Genomic DNA, 22,284 nt, shown 5'->3' on the forward strand with positions numbered 1-22,284 from the left:
TAATCGACACACAGAACTCACATTTGAAGAAAGGTCCCTTGTGCAGCAGAGGGTGTTACACACCTTCAACAAGCTGGCATCGGTGCTCACTGGAGGGTTTAACAACCCACTTTCACTTCGCCCTCGTTGGTTTCAGATGGCACAAAAAACGGAGTGGAAGTAGGTTGGGAGAGGGAGTAGCAAGCAGTTTCAGAAAGGCCCCACGTTATGCTACTTTGCCTACATTATCAAAACAAAGGCCAAGCAAAAACACAAACAAAAACAAAAAAACCTGGAATATTTTGTCATGTAAGTATGAAAATATAGAGTAGACATCATTGACGTATCATTGCATTACAGTTTTTTACAATTGCTAACAAGTTTTCAATGAGTTCACTTTTTCAAAACTTTTCACACTGTTAGCACAAGAGAAGTCTATGTGGCCCAAACTGAGAGTGACTCTTGCCTTGCTGTACAACTTGGCCAAAACACGCTGGCGAGGACAGAATTTGATTGGCAAAAGAGCTAAAGTGCGTGTCCCAGGCCAAAGGGGTGCCAATGTTTTGGGTTTTTGAGCAACCATTTACAGTGCTGACTTTTGTTTTCCTTGCAATTTTTATTTACTGTAGTTCATTTTTTGAGTTACTTGATGGCAAAGATAAAGTACAGTGAAGCTTTTCCTGTTTTCCTCTTGCAATTTGATAACTTCCTGTTGTATGCTGTTGTACATTCTGTAAGACTGGGAACTTTACACACTGTAAAATAGGACAAAGTACACATATCTTATACTATCGACAATTATATTATGTATACACAACCAAAAAAACAAAAAATTATTTACTACTTGAAAGATTCCATAAAATGATGCATCTACTGTAGTGCTATCGGTTGTTAGTGTTTTTTTAAGGTTATTGTGCTATGAGTGACAAAGTGTTGCTGTTGGAGAGAACTATAGACAAAAGTGTGAAGAGTATTGAAAAAACTAAACTCAGTACTGAAAAATACTTGGTACCAATTGTAAAAAATAATGAAAAAAAAGCTCTGAAAGCACAAGCAGTGATTTTGGGAGCTGCGCTGGCGCAAATGCAGACCATTTCACATTTACTATTTTGACATTTCCAGCTTGTGATGTTGTTCCAGACATCAGCACTGTTTTGCTGCAGACAACACGTGCAGTAACTACTGACGAACCAGCTCTTCCGGGCCCCTCCTATAACACCCTAAACCCGCCCACAAAAAATACCCCCATCTGATTGGTTCTCTGTGAATGACACCATCCTAGATCTATGGGGAAATAGATACAAAGCATTTACTGTACACTGAATGTTTTCTTACACTGCAAGTGTGCTCGTTTGATGTGATAAATGATGATGTTGCTATGGAAGTATTAACACTATTTAACTGAACGGAGTCAATATTGCTCTAGATTTATTAATACCAATGGAAAATTCTTACAGAAACCCAGTCACAACTATCAAAGAAAACAAAAGAGCATGAAGACACTCAGAGGCAGGAAAGAAATAAAACAACAAAATAATAAATAATAATAATAATAGCCACCTATGATCTTTAAAAAATAACTACATTAAAACTAATTAAATATGTGCAATATACATGATATTTGATAGTGGAAGTCTAGTTAGTGTATGTGATCTTGTTAGTTCAATGTTCTTCATTTAAATTTCAAAGACTAAACAATATCATCTTTCTTACTTCTTTTTTAAACTGCAGTGTGTTATTTTTTTCAGTGGGTTTAGCTGTGCACACACAATGTTTTAATAATTGATTTTAACATAATTAAGTGGGACATTTTATGCACGTTTAAAATAACATTATTTCTAAAACACTTGTAAAATGGTTGATCTATTTATAAGGATAACTAAATAAATAATAAGAATAAGAATAAAAATTTTGCCAGAGAAGGTGTATTACAGTGTAGAACTTCACCATTTAAAAAAAAATTCATATTAAATATACATATACATACATTATGTATTATCATACAATATGATATTCAATATTTTTGCTATTTTCTATTTAATTTCCCACATATCATTGGCTGCAGGCAGCCATTTTAATGTGTGCCCACTTTGTACCAGCCTGCATGTGAAGTGTTTTCTACCTAATATATGTCTATACCGGAAGCTGCGTTCAGAGGTCAACGTCCAGGAGTAACCTGCCGGCGCATCATCGCATCACCCCACTCTCTGCCGTTAAAGCGTCTGTTGGAGCTCAGTGACTTCATCAGGATGTGATTTTTTCCCCATCATCACTGGACACAGAGATGTCTGAAACAAAATTAGTTCATCGATCTGTTGGACTCAACTTTTTCAGGATTACGTCTCGGTTCATCTCCACCGGTGAGTTGCTAGCCGAGGTGCTTATCTCAGATTATGTTAAACAAGTCTGTCTGATAGTTAGCTGCGTTCAGAGGATTTCGACCACGCTGCAGTACAGTACACCCGCAGTACAGTCAGCAGTAACGTTACTGTATTAGTGCCATTACTGTGGCATTATTTTGTAGTAGCTACTGCCGTTAAACTAGCTAACCTCTAACGTTACTTTGTTAGCATCTTTGCCGCTGTCGAGTTAGGGAGCTAAGTTAGTTTTCACTTGACAGGTGACCTGCATTAGCTGACTTAGCCAATTTAGCTAGAAAGCAGTTCTCTGTCATAAAAAATATGCTTTGTGTAAGGAGTTTCGGTCTTATAACAAGCTGAATGCAGTTCTCTGTGGCATTTTATGATGTTCCCCTGGCTCACGTTTGCAGCGTGCCTGGCGACAGTGCTCGGCTTGTTTTCTGGTCCCGCAAGCAGCTATCGATAGGTAAGGTGTGCCTTACCTGGTGCTTACTACTTCCACTTGCACGAGCGGTGTGGGGGAAAATGCGCTGACAACGCAAAGGAGTAATATTGGACTGATGACATGTGGTAGTTTCCATAGGGTGATGTTAATAACCTTGGACATCACTGGTTAACATTTGAACTAGAAAAGTCCAATACTAAGTACGTAATGTTATTCTTTTCAATACACTTATCTAAACTTTTGCTTAAAGGTGTTTTTGTTTGCATTGGTTTGCATTGTCAGACACAATGTAAGTGTATGTTACATGCAGTCAGGATTTATACATGAATGTTTGAATGTATGCTTTTCACAAATTGGCAGTGTTATTTCATGGTGTTGCAGTTATTTAGGACTCAAACAATGCTTCAGATGTTTATGGCTGTATGGTTATGGGTAACCGTATGACCAGCATTGCACGCAAATGGTGCGAATTCATCCTTGTTGACTTATGTATGTATGTATGTACTGATGCTCCCAGTGTTGCAATATCAGTTGCATTATCAAGATACTTAAGTTTATGCAACCCACTTTTGCAATATGACAAACAGCACCACGTGTCAGCCAAGGCAATCTTGTGTTACTGTACCCTGATATTTGGACTCTGTCTCCTTTATAACTGTTGCTGCCACTGTTGTGTTTCTTGCCAGTATTTGCAGCCTGTTCGTGTCGCCCAGCCATGGCACAGCAGGATGGTGCTGCCAAGAAGAACCCTGCTGTTGGGGCATTGCCCTCTCACTTCGTTGTGGGATCAGTGTCAGAGGAGAACTCAGAGGATGAAATCCCAGGGAAGCCTGACTTGCAGCTGGAGGAAAAGGAGACTCGGTCCTTGTCCCCGTCCTCCGGTAGCTCAGACAGCACCTATGAAATGGGATTTGACCACATTGATGGCCCCATACAGAATCTAAGGTTGGAATCCAAACCTGGTCTGTCTCATCACCTCTAGCCTCTTGATATTCATTTAGATATTTTTGCTGAATTTATGATTATGATATTAGTCATATATGTGGATGCAGGTTTTTATGTGAGGATTTGTTCAGGTATTCTAAAGCTTTTCTTTTTCAGGCATGCAGGATCAATCGCTTTGTATCAATAATGTACCATGTATTGGAAGCTACTTGATGCATTTTCCAAAGTTATTTGGGTTTTAAATAAGTGTCTCTGCAAATGTGTACCCGTAGTATTGCATAAAATGTATGTATTATGAAAACATTAAATTTAGCAGCCTTGAATTACAGTATTTCTTTGTGGCTGCGGAGTGTGCAAATGTGAGATAGAAATCTGGAACTTTGTACTTCAAATGCTGTCTGGAGTAGACCAGTCCTGCTGAAGCAGGCCTGTAGTCTGTAATGAGTGCACTCTGTTCAGATTATGTACTCCTCTGTCGCTGGGTTGCCCCTTTTGCAACACATGTCAAAAATGTGGTTTCAGTAGCTGCACACTGCGAAAGGGTTTCTCTGTGTCCCGAGGCTGTGATGTGGGCGTGGAAAGTAGACATAAACTTCAAGATGTTGGTTTGGGAATGATGGGGGAAAATGTTCACACAGAACATCCCAATCTGACAGTCAAAAGGAGCTTTTCAGCACTGACAGAAGTTTGTTTAAAGCTTGCAGTAGTCTTGTTTCTCTGCCAGCCCCAGGTCTTTCACTGGGCTGCCAGGACTTCTCATTTCATTGTCACTTTCACAGACAGTGGCTTGTAAATTGCGTTTTCCAGTAAAATCTCACAGAATATGTGGGTTTGTGATTCAAATGAGATAGTCATGCTGATGTAGGTAATTACCTACAGAATATCTTCATCATAATTCCTTCTTTCTTCCTTTTTAAGTTTCTAAATATTGTTGTAGTATGCAGCCAACTATGTGGATAGTGACACCTACTGACTAACTTCTTTCACTTTTAATTTGCAACTTTAAATTTTAGAACCACATTATTTATAAGACATTGGGAGCTTCTAGATCTAAGTGCTTTGTCCAGTCTGGTTTTGTGCGAATAGCTTTACAAGGATGAGAGAAGTGTGGGTTAAATGAAAGAAGCTGTGATGTCAAAAACTGGAAATACCAAATTCTCTCATAGGGCAGAACAAACTTTCAACTCCACAACTGGATTGAAATCAGAGCCTCTTTAATGTAACGACTCATTTGCTTCATGCAGGTAACCCCTACTGTGATGCAATAATGCAGCATCAGGCCACAGAAGCCAGCCAGCCAAATTTACTCGGGCGCTGGCACACCCTCCAGCTGATAGTCAAATCCCTCCCCCTGTGCTACCCGCTCCCCCGTATGATTCCCCTTTGGGTGGAGCTTGATACATAGACGTCTGCCAGTCCTGTTGGAGGCTCTTGCCCAAGCATGTGAGCGTGTTTAACGACTGTACGGCGTCCTGTCCTGTTGTGCAAGATATGATTGGCTCCGTTAGTAGTTATACTACAAGAAAACTATTTTCTTCTTAAAGATATACAGTAATTGTTGACCCTGTATTTTTGTTGTTCCAACCATATTCACAGATCATTAGCATCATTCCTATCAGTAGTACATTTTCAGGTTTTTCTTTAACATTTACTGTGAGGTGAAGCTGTAACTCTCCCACAAGTGTAAGATAAGAGATAGTAGTCAAATCTTCTTAGACCAGTCTGACTCCTATCAATATGAGGTGTCGTGTTTTTTTTTTGTTTTTTTGTTTTTTTTTATATATATTTCTGGGCTGTAAACATAGACTAGTTGCTGCTGAAAGACATGTGTTTCTAAATGATTGCCTTATGTTTTGCACAGTTGAAAATGAGAGCTTGTTATTAGCATAGCAACCGAAAACCCACGTTCTTTCCAAAACTACAGGGGACATTACATGTGTTCTTTTGTATTTCTTAAAATAGGCCAAGCATGTCAGGGCTGCACCTGGTGAAGCAAGGCAGAGATCGCCGGCGGATTGATCTCCAGAGGGACTTCACTGTGGCTTCTCCTGCTGAATTTGTCACCCGCTTTGGTGGCAACAAGGTTATTGAGAAGGTGATGACTTTATTATTTTTATTTTTTGCACATTCTTGAAAGGATCATAACGTGTTACTGCCAGAATAAATGCCATAGTCAAAAATAAATCTCAATAATATTTACAACCTCTTTAATAATGAAAAGAACCAGTGAAGAATAATTTTTTTGAGTTTGCATCACACAGCCATGAAATGTAATGACTATTATAGTATAATGTCATTATAACACAGCAGCATCTCTGATATGATTAGACCATTATTATGTCATTATTAGTGAAGTCTTGTTTTGTGAACAAATAAGTCAAGTGTTTTGCTTCTTCAGGTGCTCATTGCCAACAATGGCATTGCAGCGGTCAAATGCATGCGCTCCATCCGCCGCTGGGCCTATGAGATGTTTCGCAATGAAAGGGCAATCCGGTTTGTTGTAATGGTGACCCCAGAGGACCTGAAGGCCAATGCAGGTGAGCTTTAGAATGCTATCTTTGAAAATGTAAAACATCTTGGTAAGTGCGCAAACTGTGGTGCCCTTCAGCTTTTGTTGCATGCATCCAAACACATTAGCCAATTCATAAGGCCGTACACAATGAGGACTAGTGTAGATGTGACTGCAGTGAAGTTATTTGGTGGAAAAAGGTTTTCTGTGGTTCTGTCTTTCACAGAGTACATCAAAATGGCTGATCATTACGTGCCTGTGCCAGGAGGGACTAATAACAACAACTATGCAAATGTAGAGCTCATTCTGGACATTGCTAAACGCATACCTGTTCAGGTACCTCTACATGTACACCAGTATATCTATTGTTTTCCCACAGGAATCAAGTATTTTATCATACCTGTTGTCATTGTATTGATCCTAACAGGCAGTGTGGGCTGGCTGGGGTCACGCTTCAGAGAACCCCAAACTCCCAGAGCTGCTTCAAAAGAATGGCATTGCTTTTATGGGTAAGAGAAGCTTCTTATTTTATCTATCACTTTGCTGACCCTTCTGATTTACCCTCACAGTCACTGCTTACACAACAATTTTATTTTTATTTCTTACTCCTTCCTCAGGTCCCCCAAGTCAGGCTATGTGGGCTCTAGGAGACAAGATTGCCTCTTCTATCGTGGCTCAGACAGCTGGCATTCCAACCCTGCCCTGGAGCGGCACAGGTAGGTCACAGTTTGTGTGGCTTCCAAAAAGGCTTTTAATAATCAGCTTTGGAAAGTTTCTTTATTGTCAAAAAAAACAATCAATGATTCTTGATTTTGTCTGTTTTTAAGTCCGATTCCTGAGATTTCAGATTCAGAATTCTTGGAAAAGAACATTATGAACATCACACAATTACAGTGAAAAGTATGTATGCTGAATATTTTATCTTTGTGTCTTTCTCAGGCCTGACAGTAGAATGGACAGAGAACAACCAAAAGAAGAGAATCATCAACGTTCCTACTGACATCTATGAGCTTGGCTGCATCCAGAATGTTGAGGAAGGCCTTAAGGTAAGCATGTCATTGAACTGACTGATCATGATGCAACATGAATGTTGCGTGTGCTTATATTGTGCATACTTGCATCTATACTGGAAAGCTGTATGTTTACATTGCCAGGCTGCAGAGAATGTTGGCTACCCTGTAATGGTGAAGGCCTCAGAGGGAGGTGGAGGAAAAGGCATCCGTAAAGTCAACTCTGCTGATGATTTCCCTAACCTCTTTAGACAGGTAAGTGGAAACTACACTAATTTGAGCGTGATCGTGCAGGACTTAACACGTTGTAGAATAGGGTTTTAATGTATCATTAAAGATCCAAATGGAAACTTTAGCTTCACCAAAGTACATTTCACAGGAGAAAGAAGTATGCCAATTTAGAATAGGGATTTTGTATATTTTATGACGGCAAGGATTTATTTTGTCTTTGGTTCTCCAGGTCCAGGCAGAAGTTCCGGGATCCCCTATTTTCGTCATGCAGCTAGCCAAGCACGCACGCCACCTAGAAGTCCAGATCTTGGCTGATCAATACGGCAATGCCATTTCCCTGTTTGGCAGAGACTGTTCTGTGCAGCGACGGCACCAGAAAATTATAGAGGAGGCTCCTGCTACCATCGCCACTAGTGATGTGTTTGAGGATATGGAAAGGGTACAACCTACCATGTATCTAAAGCATAAAGCTGATTAATTGACACTGAAGACCAACTAAATAAATCCATCTTAATTGCACCTCAGTATGAATACAATTGTTTTCTCTCCTCAGTGTGCAGTGAAGCTGGCTAAGATGGTGGGGTACGTCAGTGCAGGTACAGTGGAGTACCTCTACAGCCAGGATGGCAGCTTCTATTTCCTAGAACTCAATCCTCGTCTGCAGGTGGAACACCCCTGTACTGAGATGGTGGCCGATGTCAACTTGCCTGCTGCCCAACTGCAGGTCAGTTTGACTCAGACACACCTGCAGGGATAAAAAGAGCGCACTCTTTTACATCACATACAATACGTTTTGAGTCTGACTGTCCTGTAGCAGACAAAGTTAGCACGCTTCACCGCCTTCACCACTTAGCTATGGCGGGGCCCCCCGTCTCCATGGCAACCGACTGCAAAAGAGGGAGGCAATATGCAGAAATTGTGTAGTAGATCCAGAGGTCGTAACAGCACTCGGTCATGTGGTCTGTTCTGCAGTGTTTAGGATTGTGTGTAAATAGGTCAGTGGCAGTCAAGCTGAAAGGCAGCGTTAGTGGGGACAGCTATGCAGTCAAGCTGACTGGGTCTTACTGTGGGAGTGACACACTCACTCTGGCACAGAGGACGAGTATCTTTTTTCAAACAACAGTGGGACTCACTGTCTCTCGCAAGATGTTGTTTATCGGGGGTCTAAAAAAGAATATCATGTAAACTACTGTCAGATAAGCTAGCCAGGGAAAACCTATGTGGTTCATTCAAAGCAAATACATTAACAATCCAAATACTGTATGTGCTAGACACACACTGTTTGTTCAGGGCCCAAGAGCCTGTTCTTTAATGTTCTATATATGTAATTTCCAGAGCATGAACTTGTGTTGTACTAATACCAGTATCTTCTGTCAGATTGCTATGGGTATTCCTCTTCAAAGGATCAAAGACATCAGGATGCTTTATGGGGTCCAGCCCTGGGGAGACTCTCCCATTGACTTTGAGGGTCTGTCGACGGCCCCCTCCCCACGGGGCCATGTCATTGCTGCACGCATCACCAGTGAAAATCCTGATGAGGTACGCTTCACTCTCTGCTGGTACACACAAAATGTGCAGCTGAAGGTTACACATTTTTCGATTTTTGGTGTTGGTTGTGTTCTTTTTAAATGTTTCATTTCAATTTTGTTTTACCCTAAACAAAGGTCATTGCTATAATTTCTAACCTTTACCCTTCTCAAAATTTGCTGGTTTTGGGAGATGAAGATAGTTTATTCATCAATATACAACACAAGGTTGTATAACAAAATGAAATGTGGTGTGATTGCAGGGTTTCAAGCCAAGCTCCGGAACAGTACAAGAGCTTAATTTCCGCAGCAATAAGAACGTGTGGGGCTACTTCAGCGTTGCAGCGGCTGGTGGGCTGCATGAGTTTGCTGACTCCCAGTTTGGACACTGTTTCTCTTGGGGAGAGAATCGGGAAGAAGCCATCTCGTAAGTACACACAGAAATATTAAAAAGACGTCTGTGAAGGTTGTCAGTCATCCAGGTCATTGTAACCCAAGGAAGGTTCAAATCGAGGGGCAACTGGACTGGTTAAAGATTCTCAAAGATGGTTCTTCTCTCGGATGAGAGGCGAAGGGTCTTCAAATATCTTTTACCAGTCCAGTTGCCCCTCGATTTGAACCTTCCTTAGAGAATTAACATTGCTCTGTCAGAAAGGAAGAAAAACATTTATTTATTGCTAATGTTTATTTAACATGGGACATATTTGTATTTAATTGTCTAATCAAAGGCTTTTATAGTTTATACGTGGTTATGTCTTAATCTTTTTAAAGCAACATGGTGGTGGCTCTGAAGGAGTTGTCTATCCGTGGAGACTTCAGGACCACAGTGGAATACCTCATTAAGCTGCTGGAGACAGAAAGCTTTCAGCACAACAGCATTGACACAGGCTGGCTGGACAGGCTGATCTCAGAGAAGATGCAGGTATGCAGAGGTGCTTCAGCTGTTGCCACTGGATGTTCTCCAAGAAAACAAATGAGAACTGATATATTTGACATTCTGACCCATATTACAAAGTCTGCTCTGAAACTAGAGAATAGTAAGACCTTGTGGTTTATTCTGCTGGCATCACGCAGTTTGAATTTAAGGTTGAGTGTTTGATGTTTTCCTGGATAAGAAGGAGAGTGTATGTTGTGGGCAGGCGGAGCGTCCTGATACCATGCTGGGAATCGTGAGCGGGGCTCTGCACGTGGCAGACGTCAGTCTGAGGAACAGTGTGTCCAACTTTTTGCATTCTCTGGAAAGGTAAAGAAATAGAAAGTTATAGTAATCCATATCAAGAAGTAGATACTCAGGGATATTAGCATTTGAATAGATGACATGAAACACTCTTTACTCTCTGACCAGGGGCCAGGTGCTGCCTGCACACACTGCTCAACACTGTGGATGTGGAGCTGATCTATGAAGGTAATAAATACGTCCTGACAGTGACACGCCAGTCTCCCAACTCCTATGTGGTCATCATGAACAACTCCTCTGCTGAGGTGGACGTCCATCGGCTCAGTGATGGAGGTCTATTGCTGTCTTACGATGGAAGTAGCTACACTACCTACATAAAGGAAGAGGTGGACAGGTAAGAGGAAACTGAAATTTAGAGAATGGAATTATCATTACTAATGTAGCTGTAACTTCACCACTGAAAATATTTTCCCTCAGTTAACAACTTTACAGAAATATCTTGATGCACTTACACCTTTGATTTCCAGTTCTGTTAAGATCTCTCTTTTTTTATTTTTTTATTTTTTATTTTTTTCACCCTACAGGTATCGCATCACAATTGGGAACAAGACTTGTGTTTTTGAAAGGGAGAATGATCCTTCACTGCTACGATCACCTTCAGCGGGAAAACTTATCCAGTACACAGTTGAGGATGGCGGGCATGTGTTTTTCTGGCCAGTGCTATGCTGAAATAGAGGTACAGTTATGGGTGTGTTGTCTTCAAGACTGATGCAATCAGTTCAAATTCACTTTATTTTTGTATTTTGTTGAGCTATAGAGATGGAACCTTTTGTTCTTGTAAATTGAAGGTGATGAAGATGGTAATGACCCTCACAGCTGGGGAGTCTGGTTGTATTCACTATGTGAAGAGGGCTGGAGCAGCACTAGAGCCTGGCTGTGTCATTGCCAAGCTGCAACTGGATGACCCAAGCAGAGTGCAACAGGTACTGTATGTCTGTAAACTGTTTGCCAAGTAGATTTTCCTATGCATTTGCAGTAGGTTTTCCTATTCATATGCCTGCTACAAGGTCACCCTTTTATATGTAATATGTCTTTGTTTAGTTCAAAATATCCGTTCACATTTCAAGTTAGGCCACACATTTTAGCTTTTCAATCTTTCTAAAATGAAGAGTAACAGGATGTCAAAATGACACACGTCTGTATTTTCATACAAAAGGGATGCACTCTACTTTATGAGCCTTAGATATTAGTTTTATGGGTGTGTGCAGTTTTTGTTTATTACAAGCTACTTTATGAAGTCAAAACATTAATGAAGCAATTGAGGCTGCAAACAAAGAAAATGGCTCAATTATCTGAAGGGAACAGGTGTTAGCAGGAGCGAGTCGGGAGGCTGACTTCCCGTAAATGTGTCACTGCTGGTGAGGTAACAATGCTAAAGAAGAAACTACAGAACCCTGCAGGTCCCTCCAACTTACATTTAGACGAGGTAGTTTGCTTTTTTCAGTATGCCCTCTACTTCCTACTAGACACCCATGACATTGCTTGTGTATGAAACACCCGCATGCACAATACTGCTGTAAAATTTGTATACTAAGTATATGTTTTTTTTTCTTGTAGGCAGAGCTGCACACAGGGGCTCTGCCTTCTATCCAGGCAGTAGCCCTGAGAGGGGAGAAGCTACACAGAGTCTTCCACAACACACTGGATCATCTTGTTCACATAATGAATGGCTACTGTCTTCCTGAGCCTTTCTTCAGTGCTAAGGTAAGAAGTCACACACATACCTGGGTGTACACCAATATCAGCCCTTCCAACTGTAAGCAGTTCATTAAATATCTGCCTCCTGTGTCTGTCCTAGTTGAAAGAGTGGGTGGAAAGGTTGATGAAAACCATGCGCGATCCCTCTTTGCCACTGTTGGAGCTTCAAGACATTATGACTAGTGTGTCTGGTCGTATCCCCCCTGCTGTGGAGAAGGCCATCAAGAAGGAGATGGCTCAGTATGCGAGCAACATCACCTCTGTGCTCTGCCAGTTCCCCAGCCAGCAGGTGACACACACACACACACACACACACACACACACACACACACACACACACACACACACACACACACACACACACACACACACACACACACACAATTCTTCTTAAACCTACCTTGTCAGTAAGGGCAAAACTGCTGCTGTTCTTTCTGCCTTGCCGCCAAGTTCTTCTAGGACAGAGTGATTGGTTATGAATAGACATAGCACATGGTTAATACTGCTGTATTTGATCAAACTCAAAACAGCAGTAAAAGCCTGTTATAACAAATGGGTGTTTTTGTTTGTTTTCATTATGATTGCTTGCTTTAAAAGGTTTTGTTAGTTTAGTTAGTTAGTACTGTAGTGTCCAGTCAGCCAGAAGATTTTGCAAACGTTATTTCACAATATATATCTGTCTAAGTGAAAGGGTTATCAGACTGCAAGTGCTGTCTGTGTCAGTGTGTGTGTATAGGGCATCGTGTTAATATTATAAATGTTGGGATCACGCTGAGTTTCTAATTCAGTCTGTAATGAGAAGAGATGTCTGTCTTCTGACTGTTTGACTTTTAAACAATACACTGGATTTTATGTGTTATTGCTGGTTGAACAATATTTATGGATATATTTTTTAATTGAATAGTCATGCATAGTTTATAAAGAGCAAAGAAAAGCCAGTACACTAATGTATGTAGTAGTGAAAGGGTGTTATCACCTCCGTCTAATGGTATTTATCTTTATTATCTATTTTTATTTACAAAATTTCAGTCAGTTTGGATCTCACCGATATAACTGGAGCAAGCTAACTGAGTGGTCATGAGTACTACTGGGATTAAATGCTTATGAGTCTCTGCTGCTGATGGGATTAAATGCTTATATTGTTCATCTCCCTTGTTCACAGATTGCAAACATCCTGGACAGTCATGCTGCTACACTTAACAAGAAGTCTGAAAGAGAAGTCTTCTTTATGAACACACAAAGCATTGTTCAGCTGGTGCAGAAGTGAGTATGATACTCTATCTCAAAATAATGCAAATCTTCACCTACTGATCACAGTACACCTATGACCCAAAGTGACTGATTGCCAGAGCTGCTTATTATGTTCAAGAAGACACAAAGTTTATTAAGGCTGATACTTTAATTTGCTGCAAGACATTATCTTATTTGTAACACCGTGATTAATTTGCTTTATATTAGTTGTTTTTGTGGTCACTAGAACTCCTTCTTTGAGTTCATATGCCCACTTAGCACAATTCTGCATTGTTCTTTGTGTCAGGCCAGGCTGTTTTTGTCTCCAACAGATATCGCAGTGGCATCAGAGGTCACATGAAGGCGGTGGTGATGGACTTGCTCAGACAGTACCTGAAAGTTGAGATCCAGTTTCAGAATGGTAAGGAATAGCAGTAACACACATAATTGTTGGTTTAAAAGGCACACTGTGGTGACACGCTGTCAGAGTAATGGCAAGAGTAATAATACTTTTTTGGGAGAATTGCACTTACTCATTCTTTCCACTTGATGGAGCGCTTTCACAATAAACACCTCAGCTTCTGTGACTCTACTGTTCCACTGTTCAGTATTTGTCAAAGCTCTTGCATGTTGGTTTGTTAACAGGACACTACGACAAGTGTGTGTTTGCACTGCGTGAAGAAAACAAAGGTGACATGGCCAATGTCCTCAACTATATCTTCTCCCATGCTCAAGTGACTAAGAAGAACCTGCTGGTTACTATGTTGATTGTAAGTGTCCAGCCTTATTGATATAAACAGACTCACCTTCCAAGGTAATGTGTGATGAAGATTTGGGTAAATATATTTCGGTACTAGATTACTCATTGCTCATTCAGGAAAGTAATTTTTATCAGCCCAGGAATGTGTAATTACTGCAATTTACAGTGTGATGTGTTAATGCTAAAAAGCACAATATAATATCCATATGCTGTTGATATTATGTTTTTTCTAAACTAAAGTGTTTTTATATATCTAGCTAGTGACATATAATGTAATGTTATCATCTCCTGTGTATAGGACCAGCTTTGTGGCCGTGATCCCACATTGACAGATGAACTGATGGCCATCTTGACTGAACTCACCCAGCTCAGCAAGACAACCAATGCCAAGGTGGCGCTGCGTGCCCGGCAGGTCAGATGGACTGCAATATTTATTTATTTTTTTTTACAAATTTGTTTTATGTTCCATTTAAAATACTCAGTATTCAAATTCAGTGTGTTTAAATCCACTGAAGTAACTGGCGTGCACATATGCTTCCTCCTGTAAGCTGATTTATTAACTGTGAAGTGATGTTAATGTAATGTAAAAGGTCTGGGCGCATCTTCTATCACTAATACAGGTAAAGCAAGTATAAGCAAGCCATGCTTTCAAAATAAAGTTGGTGGTATGGGAGAACGTGTGTGTATATAGGATGTGAAATTATTCCTGCTTAAAGTCAAAACCTGAAAAATGTGAATTATTCTAAAGTGGCTAAAGCTGCTTAATGTGTGATTTTCATGTAAAGATGTTATGAGTTTTCATAACAAAGTGGAGCTGCAGAAGATTAAAGTGTCTCATCCCCACCAATTAACATGCAGATTAGCCCTATTTACTGACTTCAAGCTTTGCGGTTAGTTATGAATATGTTCAAGTAAGGTCAAATCTATAAAAATGTGTTGCTTCAGTGCACAGATAAGGAAGTTATTGAACATCAACTTTGGACCAATGTTTTTATTCACATGGTGAGAATTTCACCACCAGATATCATTGCCTATTATTTTTAATTTGCATGGGTCAAATAGAATAGAACATTTTTAATTAAAAAGTGGTAATGCTTATAAGCATTTTGAAGCCAAACTGAATACTGTCACAAACTGTGATGAGAAAAGTGTGCTATAACTACTTCGTTTAATAATAAGTAAAATCAGTTAAGATTAAAGGACTTTCGGTCATCCTCTTTGCCCAGGTATTGATAGCTTCCCACCTCCCCTCGTATGAGCTACGACACAACCAGGTGGAGTCCATCTTCCTCTCTGCCATTGATATGTACGGACACCAATTCTGCATTGAGAACCTGCAGGTAGGCAATAAAGGAGTAGCAAGTGCGGTTTTATCTAATGCTCTGAAAATGCAGAGAGTTTGCAACATGACTAATTAATCCATTTTCTTTCCTAGAAACTGATTCTTTCAGAAACTTCCATCTTTGACGTTCTGCCCAACTTCTTCTACCACAGTAATCAGGTAGTCAGGATGGCTGCCCTTGAGGTGAGAGCAATAGCGGCCTCAATCCATAAAAAATCAATTAGCCTTCACTTCCAGGCGATTCACGTGTCAAACTAATGTTTTCTGTGGCTTTATCTCTAATAACCACAGGTGTATGTTCGCAGAGCATACATTGCCTATGAGCTCAACAGTGTTCAGCATCGACAGCTGAGGGACAACACATGTATAGTAGAGTTCCAGTTCATGCTTCCCACCTCGCACCCGAACAGGTATTGTAATACCCACAATGCTGTGCATCACCTGCTCCCACCCTTAAACGGCACTGTGGACAGGAATCAATATTTGTAATAGGGATGGACATTGAATTTTCTATTGGTGGCTGTGATGCTGGCAAGTTGGCAGCATATATTTGGTCACAACTTTATTTTCATTTAGTATCTTAGTTGCAGGTGCTGCGACTATCTGTTGTTCCTACTTGCTGGCTTCCTCCTCAGAAATATCAGCATCTTTTGGTGGCTCCCCCTATTTTTGTATCTCCTTTTGCCTCAGAAACCCCAGTGTTATTCAGTCGTCCAGGTGTTTGAAGCATTGATGTGCTATGGTTATTGTGGTAATTTTGATCGATAAATCGGTTTGAGTCATTCTTTAAGAAAAAAATAAGTCAAAATTATCTGATTCTAGCTTCTTTAAACGTGAAGAATTTCTGGTTTCTTTATTCCTCTATGACTGAATATCTTTGGGCTGTGGAAGAAACAAGACATTTGATCATCATCTTGGGCTTGGGGATAAGTTGATCAATGTTTTTTTTGACATTTTATAAACCCAAACGTAATCAATTAATCAAGCAAATTACTGACAGATTAATTGACCCGGAAACACTCGTTAGTTCCAGCCCCGAAGTTTATTTTGAAGTCACTGCAACAGTCAAGAGCTGGAGTTTACTTAACAATCTTGTCATCCGTGGTGCCACGGTTCCTCTCCCACCTTCCCAGCTCTGTCATTATTTCAAAGTTTCTCGCGTAAATGCTTTTCATGTGCAAAAGAAGGTATTTTGCAAGCCTGAAAATACTTTTCTTGGTTTGTCAAAGGTGTGTGAGTGCCATGAGCAACAAAGCTCCTAGCCTCAAGAATCTCATGTCAGTTGCCCTTCCTTGTAAGTCCTGGAAAAACAAAAAGCTCTAATGACATTTAAAACTTGAGAATCAGAGAGAAACCATGGACAAACTCTGGATTTGTATGTTGTACATACTCATCATTTGAATAAGCTTGTAACAGACAAAGTACTGTGCCATTTCGTTTGCCCTCATGTTCTGCATCCTATCTGAGTGATTGTGTTTGTCTGTGTGTGAATGTCTGTGTGTTTCGCTGTATTTGGTTGTTGTTGCATTGCAGTGCTAGTATTTTTTTTCTTTGCTATGTTGGGTTCAGCTTGTTTATGCTGTTGGCTGTAGAAATCATTTGAATGCTGTCATATGTACATTTTTATTGCATGCTTTTGATTTTCTGTGTCTCAATTAACCTTGGCGTATCACTCATCACTACAAACTAAAGACAGCATGTGAGGGTGAAATTATCCTCTGCCTTCGCTCAGAGTACACCTCAGGACAAGGAGGTCTTAGCCTCTCTTGATGCATGTTATAAAGGTAGCAGTCATGAAGTGAAATGTGTGTTTATGGCAATTTACTATATGTTCCATTTTCACATTCATTTAGATATCGATTCATGCAAAATAAATTCATCATGTTAAAGGGCATACACACATTGCTAAACCTTGACTGTCTTCCTCTCCTGATGCCTGCCACTAACCACATGGTAATCAATGTTGTTTGATTGCAGAGGGAACATCCCCACTCTAAACAGGTATTGTAAAACATTCTTTTTATTGCATAAACCACTAGTGACTAGAACAGCTAGCTGCATGGTGAAATCAGTAATCATTGTTATGGTCAATTCATCTGGTGATTAAGTTAACAGATGTTGCAATGATGCAACTCTTAGGTGCTTTGAAATTTCCACAAATGAAACAGATTTTAGCAGCTGGAGTTGGATTGAGAATTTCTTTATTTTACTGACAACAGCATGGCCCTTGGCGTTCAGCCTCTGTGTCAGACTTTTATTTGTGTGTGTGTGTGTCTTTGTGAAGGAGTGTTATATTCCCAAATATTGTGTGTGTGTGTGTGTGTGTGTGTGTGTGTGTGTGTGTGTGTGCTTCAATAATTTGGAATAATTTAGGATGTAATGTGACGTAGGTGAATTCAAAATTACGTGTTGGGGAATTGTTGTACACTAGTGCAAGTCTCCTGAACTGAAACCTGTGACTGTGCTGTCCAGGAAAATGTCTACTCCAATCCTGGACATTGTAAAAGCCACGGACACTAAATTACAGGCAACTAAAACCCAGGACCTTAAAGCACAAGATAGTAAACCTAAGGATGATTCTGCTGAGAAGAAAAATGCCTCAGATTCGGATTCTGTGGACAGGTTTGGCACACAAAACCTCTCTAGTGTTTTAATTGGGTGTAACTTCTGGGACAGCTTCTTATAATCAAAGGACTAACTCCCAACAAAATAAACAGTGTATATTTAAATGGGTATTCTGGTGGTTTTGTGTCCATGTTCCTGTAAAAAGAATATTTTCTTTATTTTAAATTTGACTAACATGTGGTCTGTCAAAAATCCCTTACATACTCTATAGCTGCTTTCACTGTGTTCACATGCAACGGTGTAATTCTTGGCCTCTTCCTTTTTATAATTGGAACCTCATTCAGTTTTTACACTAAATTGTACCCTACAATCGACTGCAATTAGGCTTCTAAGAGTTTTCATACATATTAAATCCCAACATCTCAAACTGCCAAATAACTGAGGGATCAAAACTGTTGTGAGGTTCTTAAAGGTCGATTGGGGGGGGGGACGTCTTCACACAGTCAGTCTAGTGGCATGGCAGATTCCCATTGTAATTGCGCTCTGTCGATACTCTAGGATGTCATTCTCATCCAACCTAAATCACTATGGCATGGTGCACGTAGCCAGCGTCAGTGACGTTCTGCTCGACACATCTTTTACACCACCTTGTCAGCGCATGGGAGCCATGGTCGCTTTCCGGTCCTTCCAGGAGTTCACCAGGTCAGCACTTAAGATAAAATACTTATGATAAAAGACTTGTTAACTTGGATGTATTTCACTGTAAGGTGAAGATAATATTGCAGGTGTGATTAATGGCATGTGTGTTTTTCTCCTCTATAGGAACATATCGGACATGTTGAGCTGCTTCTCTGACTCTCCTCCCCCAAGTCCAACCTTCCCAGAGGGAGGTAATCCTGTCCTGTATGGCGAAGAGGACAATAAGGTGACAAGAACAGACTTCTGATATTCACAGGCCGGTCATTGATCTGTACGACTTTGTACCTTAGAATGAAATATGCATTTGCCTTGTCATCCAGAGTGTCCAGGATGAGCCTATCCATATCCTGAATGTGGCCATCAAGACTGACAGCGACATTGATGACGATGGCCTGGCAGCCAACTTCCGAGAGTTCACTCAGTCAAAGGTGGGACCAACAAGGCCTTTTTTGTTTCCCCTCGATATCAGCAGAGAGAGTTAAATGTTTGAGATTGCTCAGAAAAAACATCCTGACATTTGTTTCCTTTTTCCCATTACAGAAATCTCTGCTGTTTGAACATGGCATCCGTAGGTTGACTTTCCTTGTGGCTCAGAAGGTAAGAGCCCCTAATGAATATTGAAGTGAACTACCTGTCTCCACAATCTGCCAACCTGCATGACACCAATTCAGAAGTTCTGATTAGCATGTATCAAACGTTTACATATGATTTGTCTTGCGTCTTTTGTTTTGTAAATACTAATACTTTTGATGAGTTTGTTTACACGGGATGACATTGTTGTGGTAATTGTAATCATTTGCATTTGAAATTCAGCCTTATGATCCTGTTTGTCTCTGTATCTCTTTCTGCATGCCTTGCTTTTTGCTGCATTTATGATGACAGGATTTCAGGAAGCAAGTCAACTGTGAGGTGGACCAAAGGTTTCATGTAAGTAGAGGAAGACAAAGGAAATGAGAACAGGTGGCTCTTTCATGTGATTTATTGAAGTATCAGTGCATGTGGTTAAAAACAGTTCAAACACGTCCTACCAAGGAGGTGCACATTAAATATCCAGACAGTCAGTTCCAATGTATCTGTTTTAAACCACTGTAGACAGTCCACTGGAGGTAGATTAATGAGCTCAAAAGATGGTATACTGATAATTCCCACATGGATTTTATCCAGCAGTGACTGCTTGGTCTTTCTGTGACAAGCCATGCGGTCCTGCAACTCCTCGATTTAAAGAGGAAGCTTATTCAACTCTGTTGCACCAGTGTAAATAAAGAAAACCTAACCCACCATTGCCATTATATCCCCAGAACCATGAACTCATTGCATAGGTTTTATCACCTTGAAATGCCAATCATGACGGATTTGTGATATGCTCTGCCTATTCTGCTATAGCACACACGGCCGCATTTATTTTTCCATGGTCGGCCCATTATCAACAGAACACCCACTAGCATTCAGATGATGGTGATACTGACAGGGATTTAGAACAGGATTAGCTTTTGAGAAATGCTCTATTCTCTGTTCTTTCGCCTCTGTTGTCATTTTGACAATAGGCATTGATTTTTCTTTTGATGGCACCACAGTGTCTGATGAGAGCTAATCGTGGCCCTTGTTATATGGACTTTTTTCAGTGCTCTTTTTCAGTAGTCTGCACCAGTCTGCATGCTCACCCTAAAATGTTTTTTTCTCAGTTGACTATATAGTGGTGGGTGAAAATGATGTATAATCGCTGTGTCAAATCATGTAGAGGTGTCCAGTGTGTGTGTGCTATTGCAGTTCTCTTGTTGTTGTGTAGGCTGAGCATCTCCAGTCGCTTGGGTATTGTTTTGGCAAGTAGGACACTTCATCTGATAATGTCAGACAGGGCTACCAGGCATTATTCAGAAGATCAAATGTCTCTGGGAAAAAAAGGAAATGTTTTATTCATTAGCTTGGTGAGAGGTGCTATATATATTGCCTATTGCCATTAGTATGTGAGCGTGCAGTCTTAGTGAATACACAGTGATTCCCTGATAGACAAATTATAGCAGTAAAGGAGCATATGGCCTGATCATCACTGCATAATGCTCCATACTCACTGGTGTAGCAATTTCAGCATAGCCCCAAAATAGCTTATTGTCACCTGCTGTGATTAGGTTTATAGTTGTATGTCTAACTGATTTGGTATGCTTAACATTACAATGCTTTTGTTGAGGATCCATTGTTGATTTCTTTTTTTTCCCGTCTTATCTCTATCTTCCATACAGAGAGAATTCCCCAAATTTTTCACATTCCGTGCCAGAGACAAGGTGGGTGTCTACTTTCAAGGGTTCATTTAATGGTCTTTTTACATCAAAATGTAAAAAATATACAAAATATATAATATACACAATCAACACAGAGCACAACAGAACAAAAAAATTTATTTTGGGGGATTGAGGGGAATGAATTTAAAAGCCTCACTGCCTGGGGAAAGAAGCTGCTCTGGAACTATGCGGGTGCAACATTTATGGGAACTATTAAAAACCATGTGTCAAATCATCACTTGGCCATCTTGCTGTTAGCTCATGTAGAAATGGCCATCTTTATTGAAAATACACAGCATCAGATTATTGTAACAATGAAAATGAACCCACAAATTTCAAAATAAAACTGAATGATTAATTTAACTTTACCATTCAAAGCTATGTTATGGTGGTAAGAAACAACTTTTAACCCCCCTAGCAGTGCTGAATTTCACTCTGTCAGAATCAGTGATGCTCTTCTTCCGTTACCCCTGAAAGTTTCACTACAATGACACCACCAAAGCTCATTAAAGTAATGAACTCTTTAATTATGTCTCCCATTTAAGAGAAATGACACCCATTAGCAGCTTCCTGGGATCGAGGTTGCCAATGATTTCATTTACTTAATACACTGTGTGGCTCACAGGCATCTTTCTACTCTTATATCAAGTCAGTGCTCCTGAAATTGCCAATTTGAACTACTGTTAATGGAAGAGATGATGGCAGGGAAGCCTAACTTAAAGGAAAAAGTTACTCAGGAAAGTCTTTGAACATGTCCATTTAAATTGTTTGTATTGTTGTGTTTCTGTTTGTGATTGTGTCTTGTCGATTCTTAAAAGTTTGAGGAGGACAGGATCTATCGTCATTTGGAGCCTGCACTAGCTTTCCAGTTGGAGCTCAACCGCATGCGCAATTTTGCCCTAACTGCCATCCCATGTGCCAACCACAAGATGCACCTGTACCTGGGTGCAGCCCGTGTGGAGGTGGGCACCGAGGTGACGGACTACCGTTTCTTTGTGCGAGCCATTATCCGTCACTCTGATCTGGTCACAAAGGTGAGACAACGGATGAACAAGGAACCTTGATTCTCCAAAAAAAATTCTTATAAATGAATCACACCTGCCTCATTGACAGTTTTTTTTCTGTTCCTCCACTAGGAGGCATCTTTTGAATACCTTCACAATGAGGCAGAGCGTCTGCTGCTGGAAGCCATGGATGAGCTGGAGGTGGCTTTCACAACACGACTGTACGAACTGACTGTAACCACATATTCCTCAACTTTGTCCCCACAGTCATCATGGACCCATCAAAGGTTTGAGAAACCATCACAGACACCACATCTTTGATACGCTGTCAGACAGCTCACATTGTTATTAATGAGTTTGCTTTCTTTCTCTACAAACCTCAGATTGAGGAGTCTGTGCGCTCCATGTGATGCGTTACGGCAGCCGCCTGTGGAAGCTGCGCGTCCTGCAGGCTGAACTGAAAATTAA

General features: G+C 40.4%; 1 protein-coding gene across 1 annotated transcript; it reads left to right on the forward strand.

Moving 5' to 3' along the window:
• Window positions 1-3,499: 3,499 nt before the first annotated feature.
• LOC119896388 (acetyl-CoA carboxylase 1-like) lies at window positions 3,500-22,272 on the forward strand (the record flags this gene model as incomplete). The annotated part of the gene is given in 40 exon segments (XM_038709819.1): window positions 3,500-3,729; window positions 5,692-5,824; window positions 6,128-6,266; window positions 6,465-6,574; window positions 6,666-6,747; window positions 6,856-6,954; window positions 7,178-7,284; window positions 7,393-7,503; window positions 7,709-7,918; window positions 8,033-8,203; window positions 8,857-9,018; window positions 9,269-9,432; window positions 9,777-9,927; window positions 10,145-10,248; window positions 10,351-10,365; window positions 10,367-10,576; window positions 10,767-10,887; window positions 10,889-10,918; window positions 11,031-11,165; window positions 11,800-11,946; window positions 12,041-12,229; window positions 13,103-13,203; window positions 13,503-13,591; window positions 13,816-13,940; window positions 14,229-14,342; window positions 15,157-15,270; window positions 15,366-15,455; window positions 15,564-15,682; window positions 17,250-17,273; window positions 18,396-18,539; window positions 18,660-18,762; window positions 18,857-18,964; window positions 19,077-19,133; window positions 19,419-19,463; window positions 20,774-20,815; window positions 21,631-21,846; window positions 21,949-22,024; window positions 22,027-22,103; window positions 22,200-22,221; window positions 22,224-22,272. Coding segments are annotated over 40 exon segments (4,535 nt in total), but the record flags the coding sequence as incomplete, so codon positions are not given.
• Between the last annotated feature and the right edge of the window lie 12 nt (window positions 22,273-22,284).

Source organism: Micropterus salmoides, unplaced genomic scaffold (genome assembly GCF_014851395.1).
Source record: "Micropterus salmoides isolate LMB-PRFRI ecotype aquatic unplaced genomic scaffold, ASM1485139v1 Ms_hic_scaffold_99, whole genome shotgun sequence".
In the NCBI taxonomy this organism is placed as follows: Eukaryota; Metazoa; Chordata; class Actinopteri; order Centrarchiformes; family Centrarchidae; genus Micropterus; species Micropterus salmoides.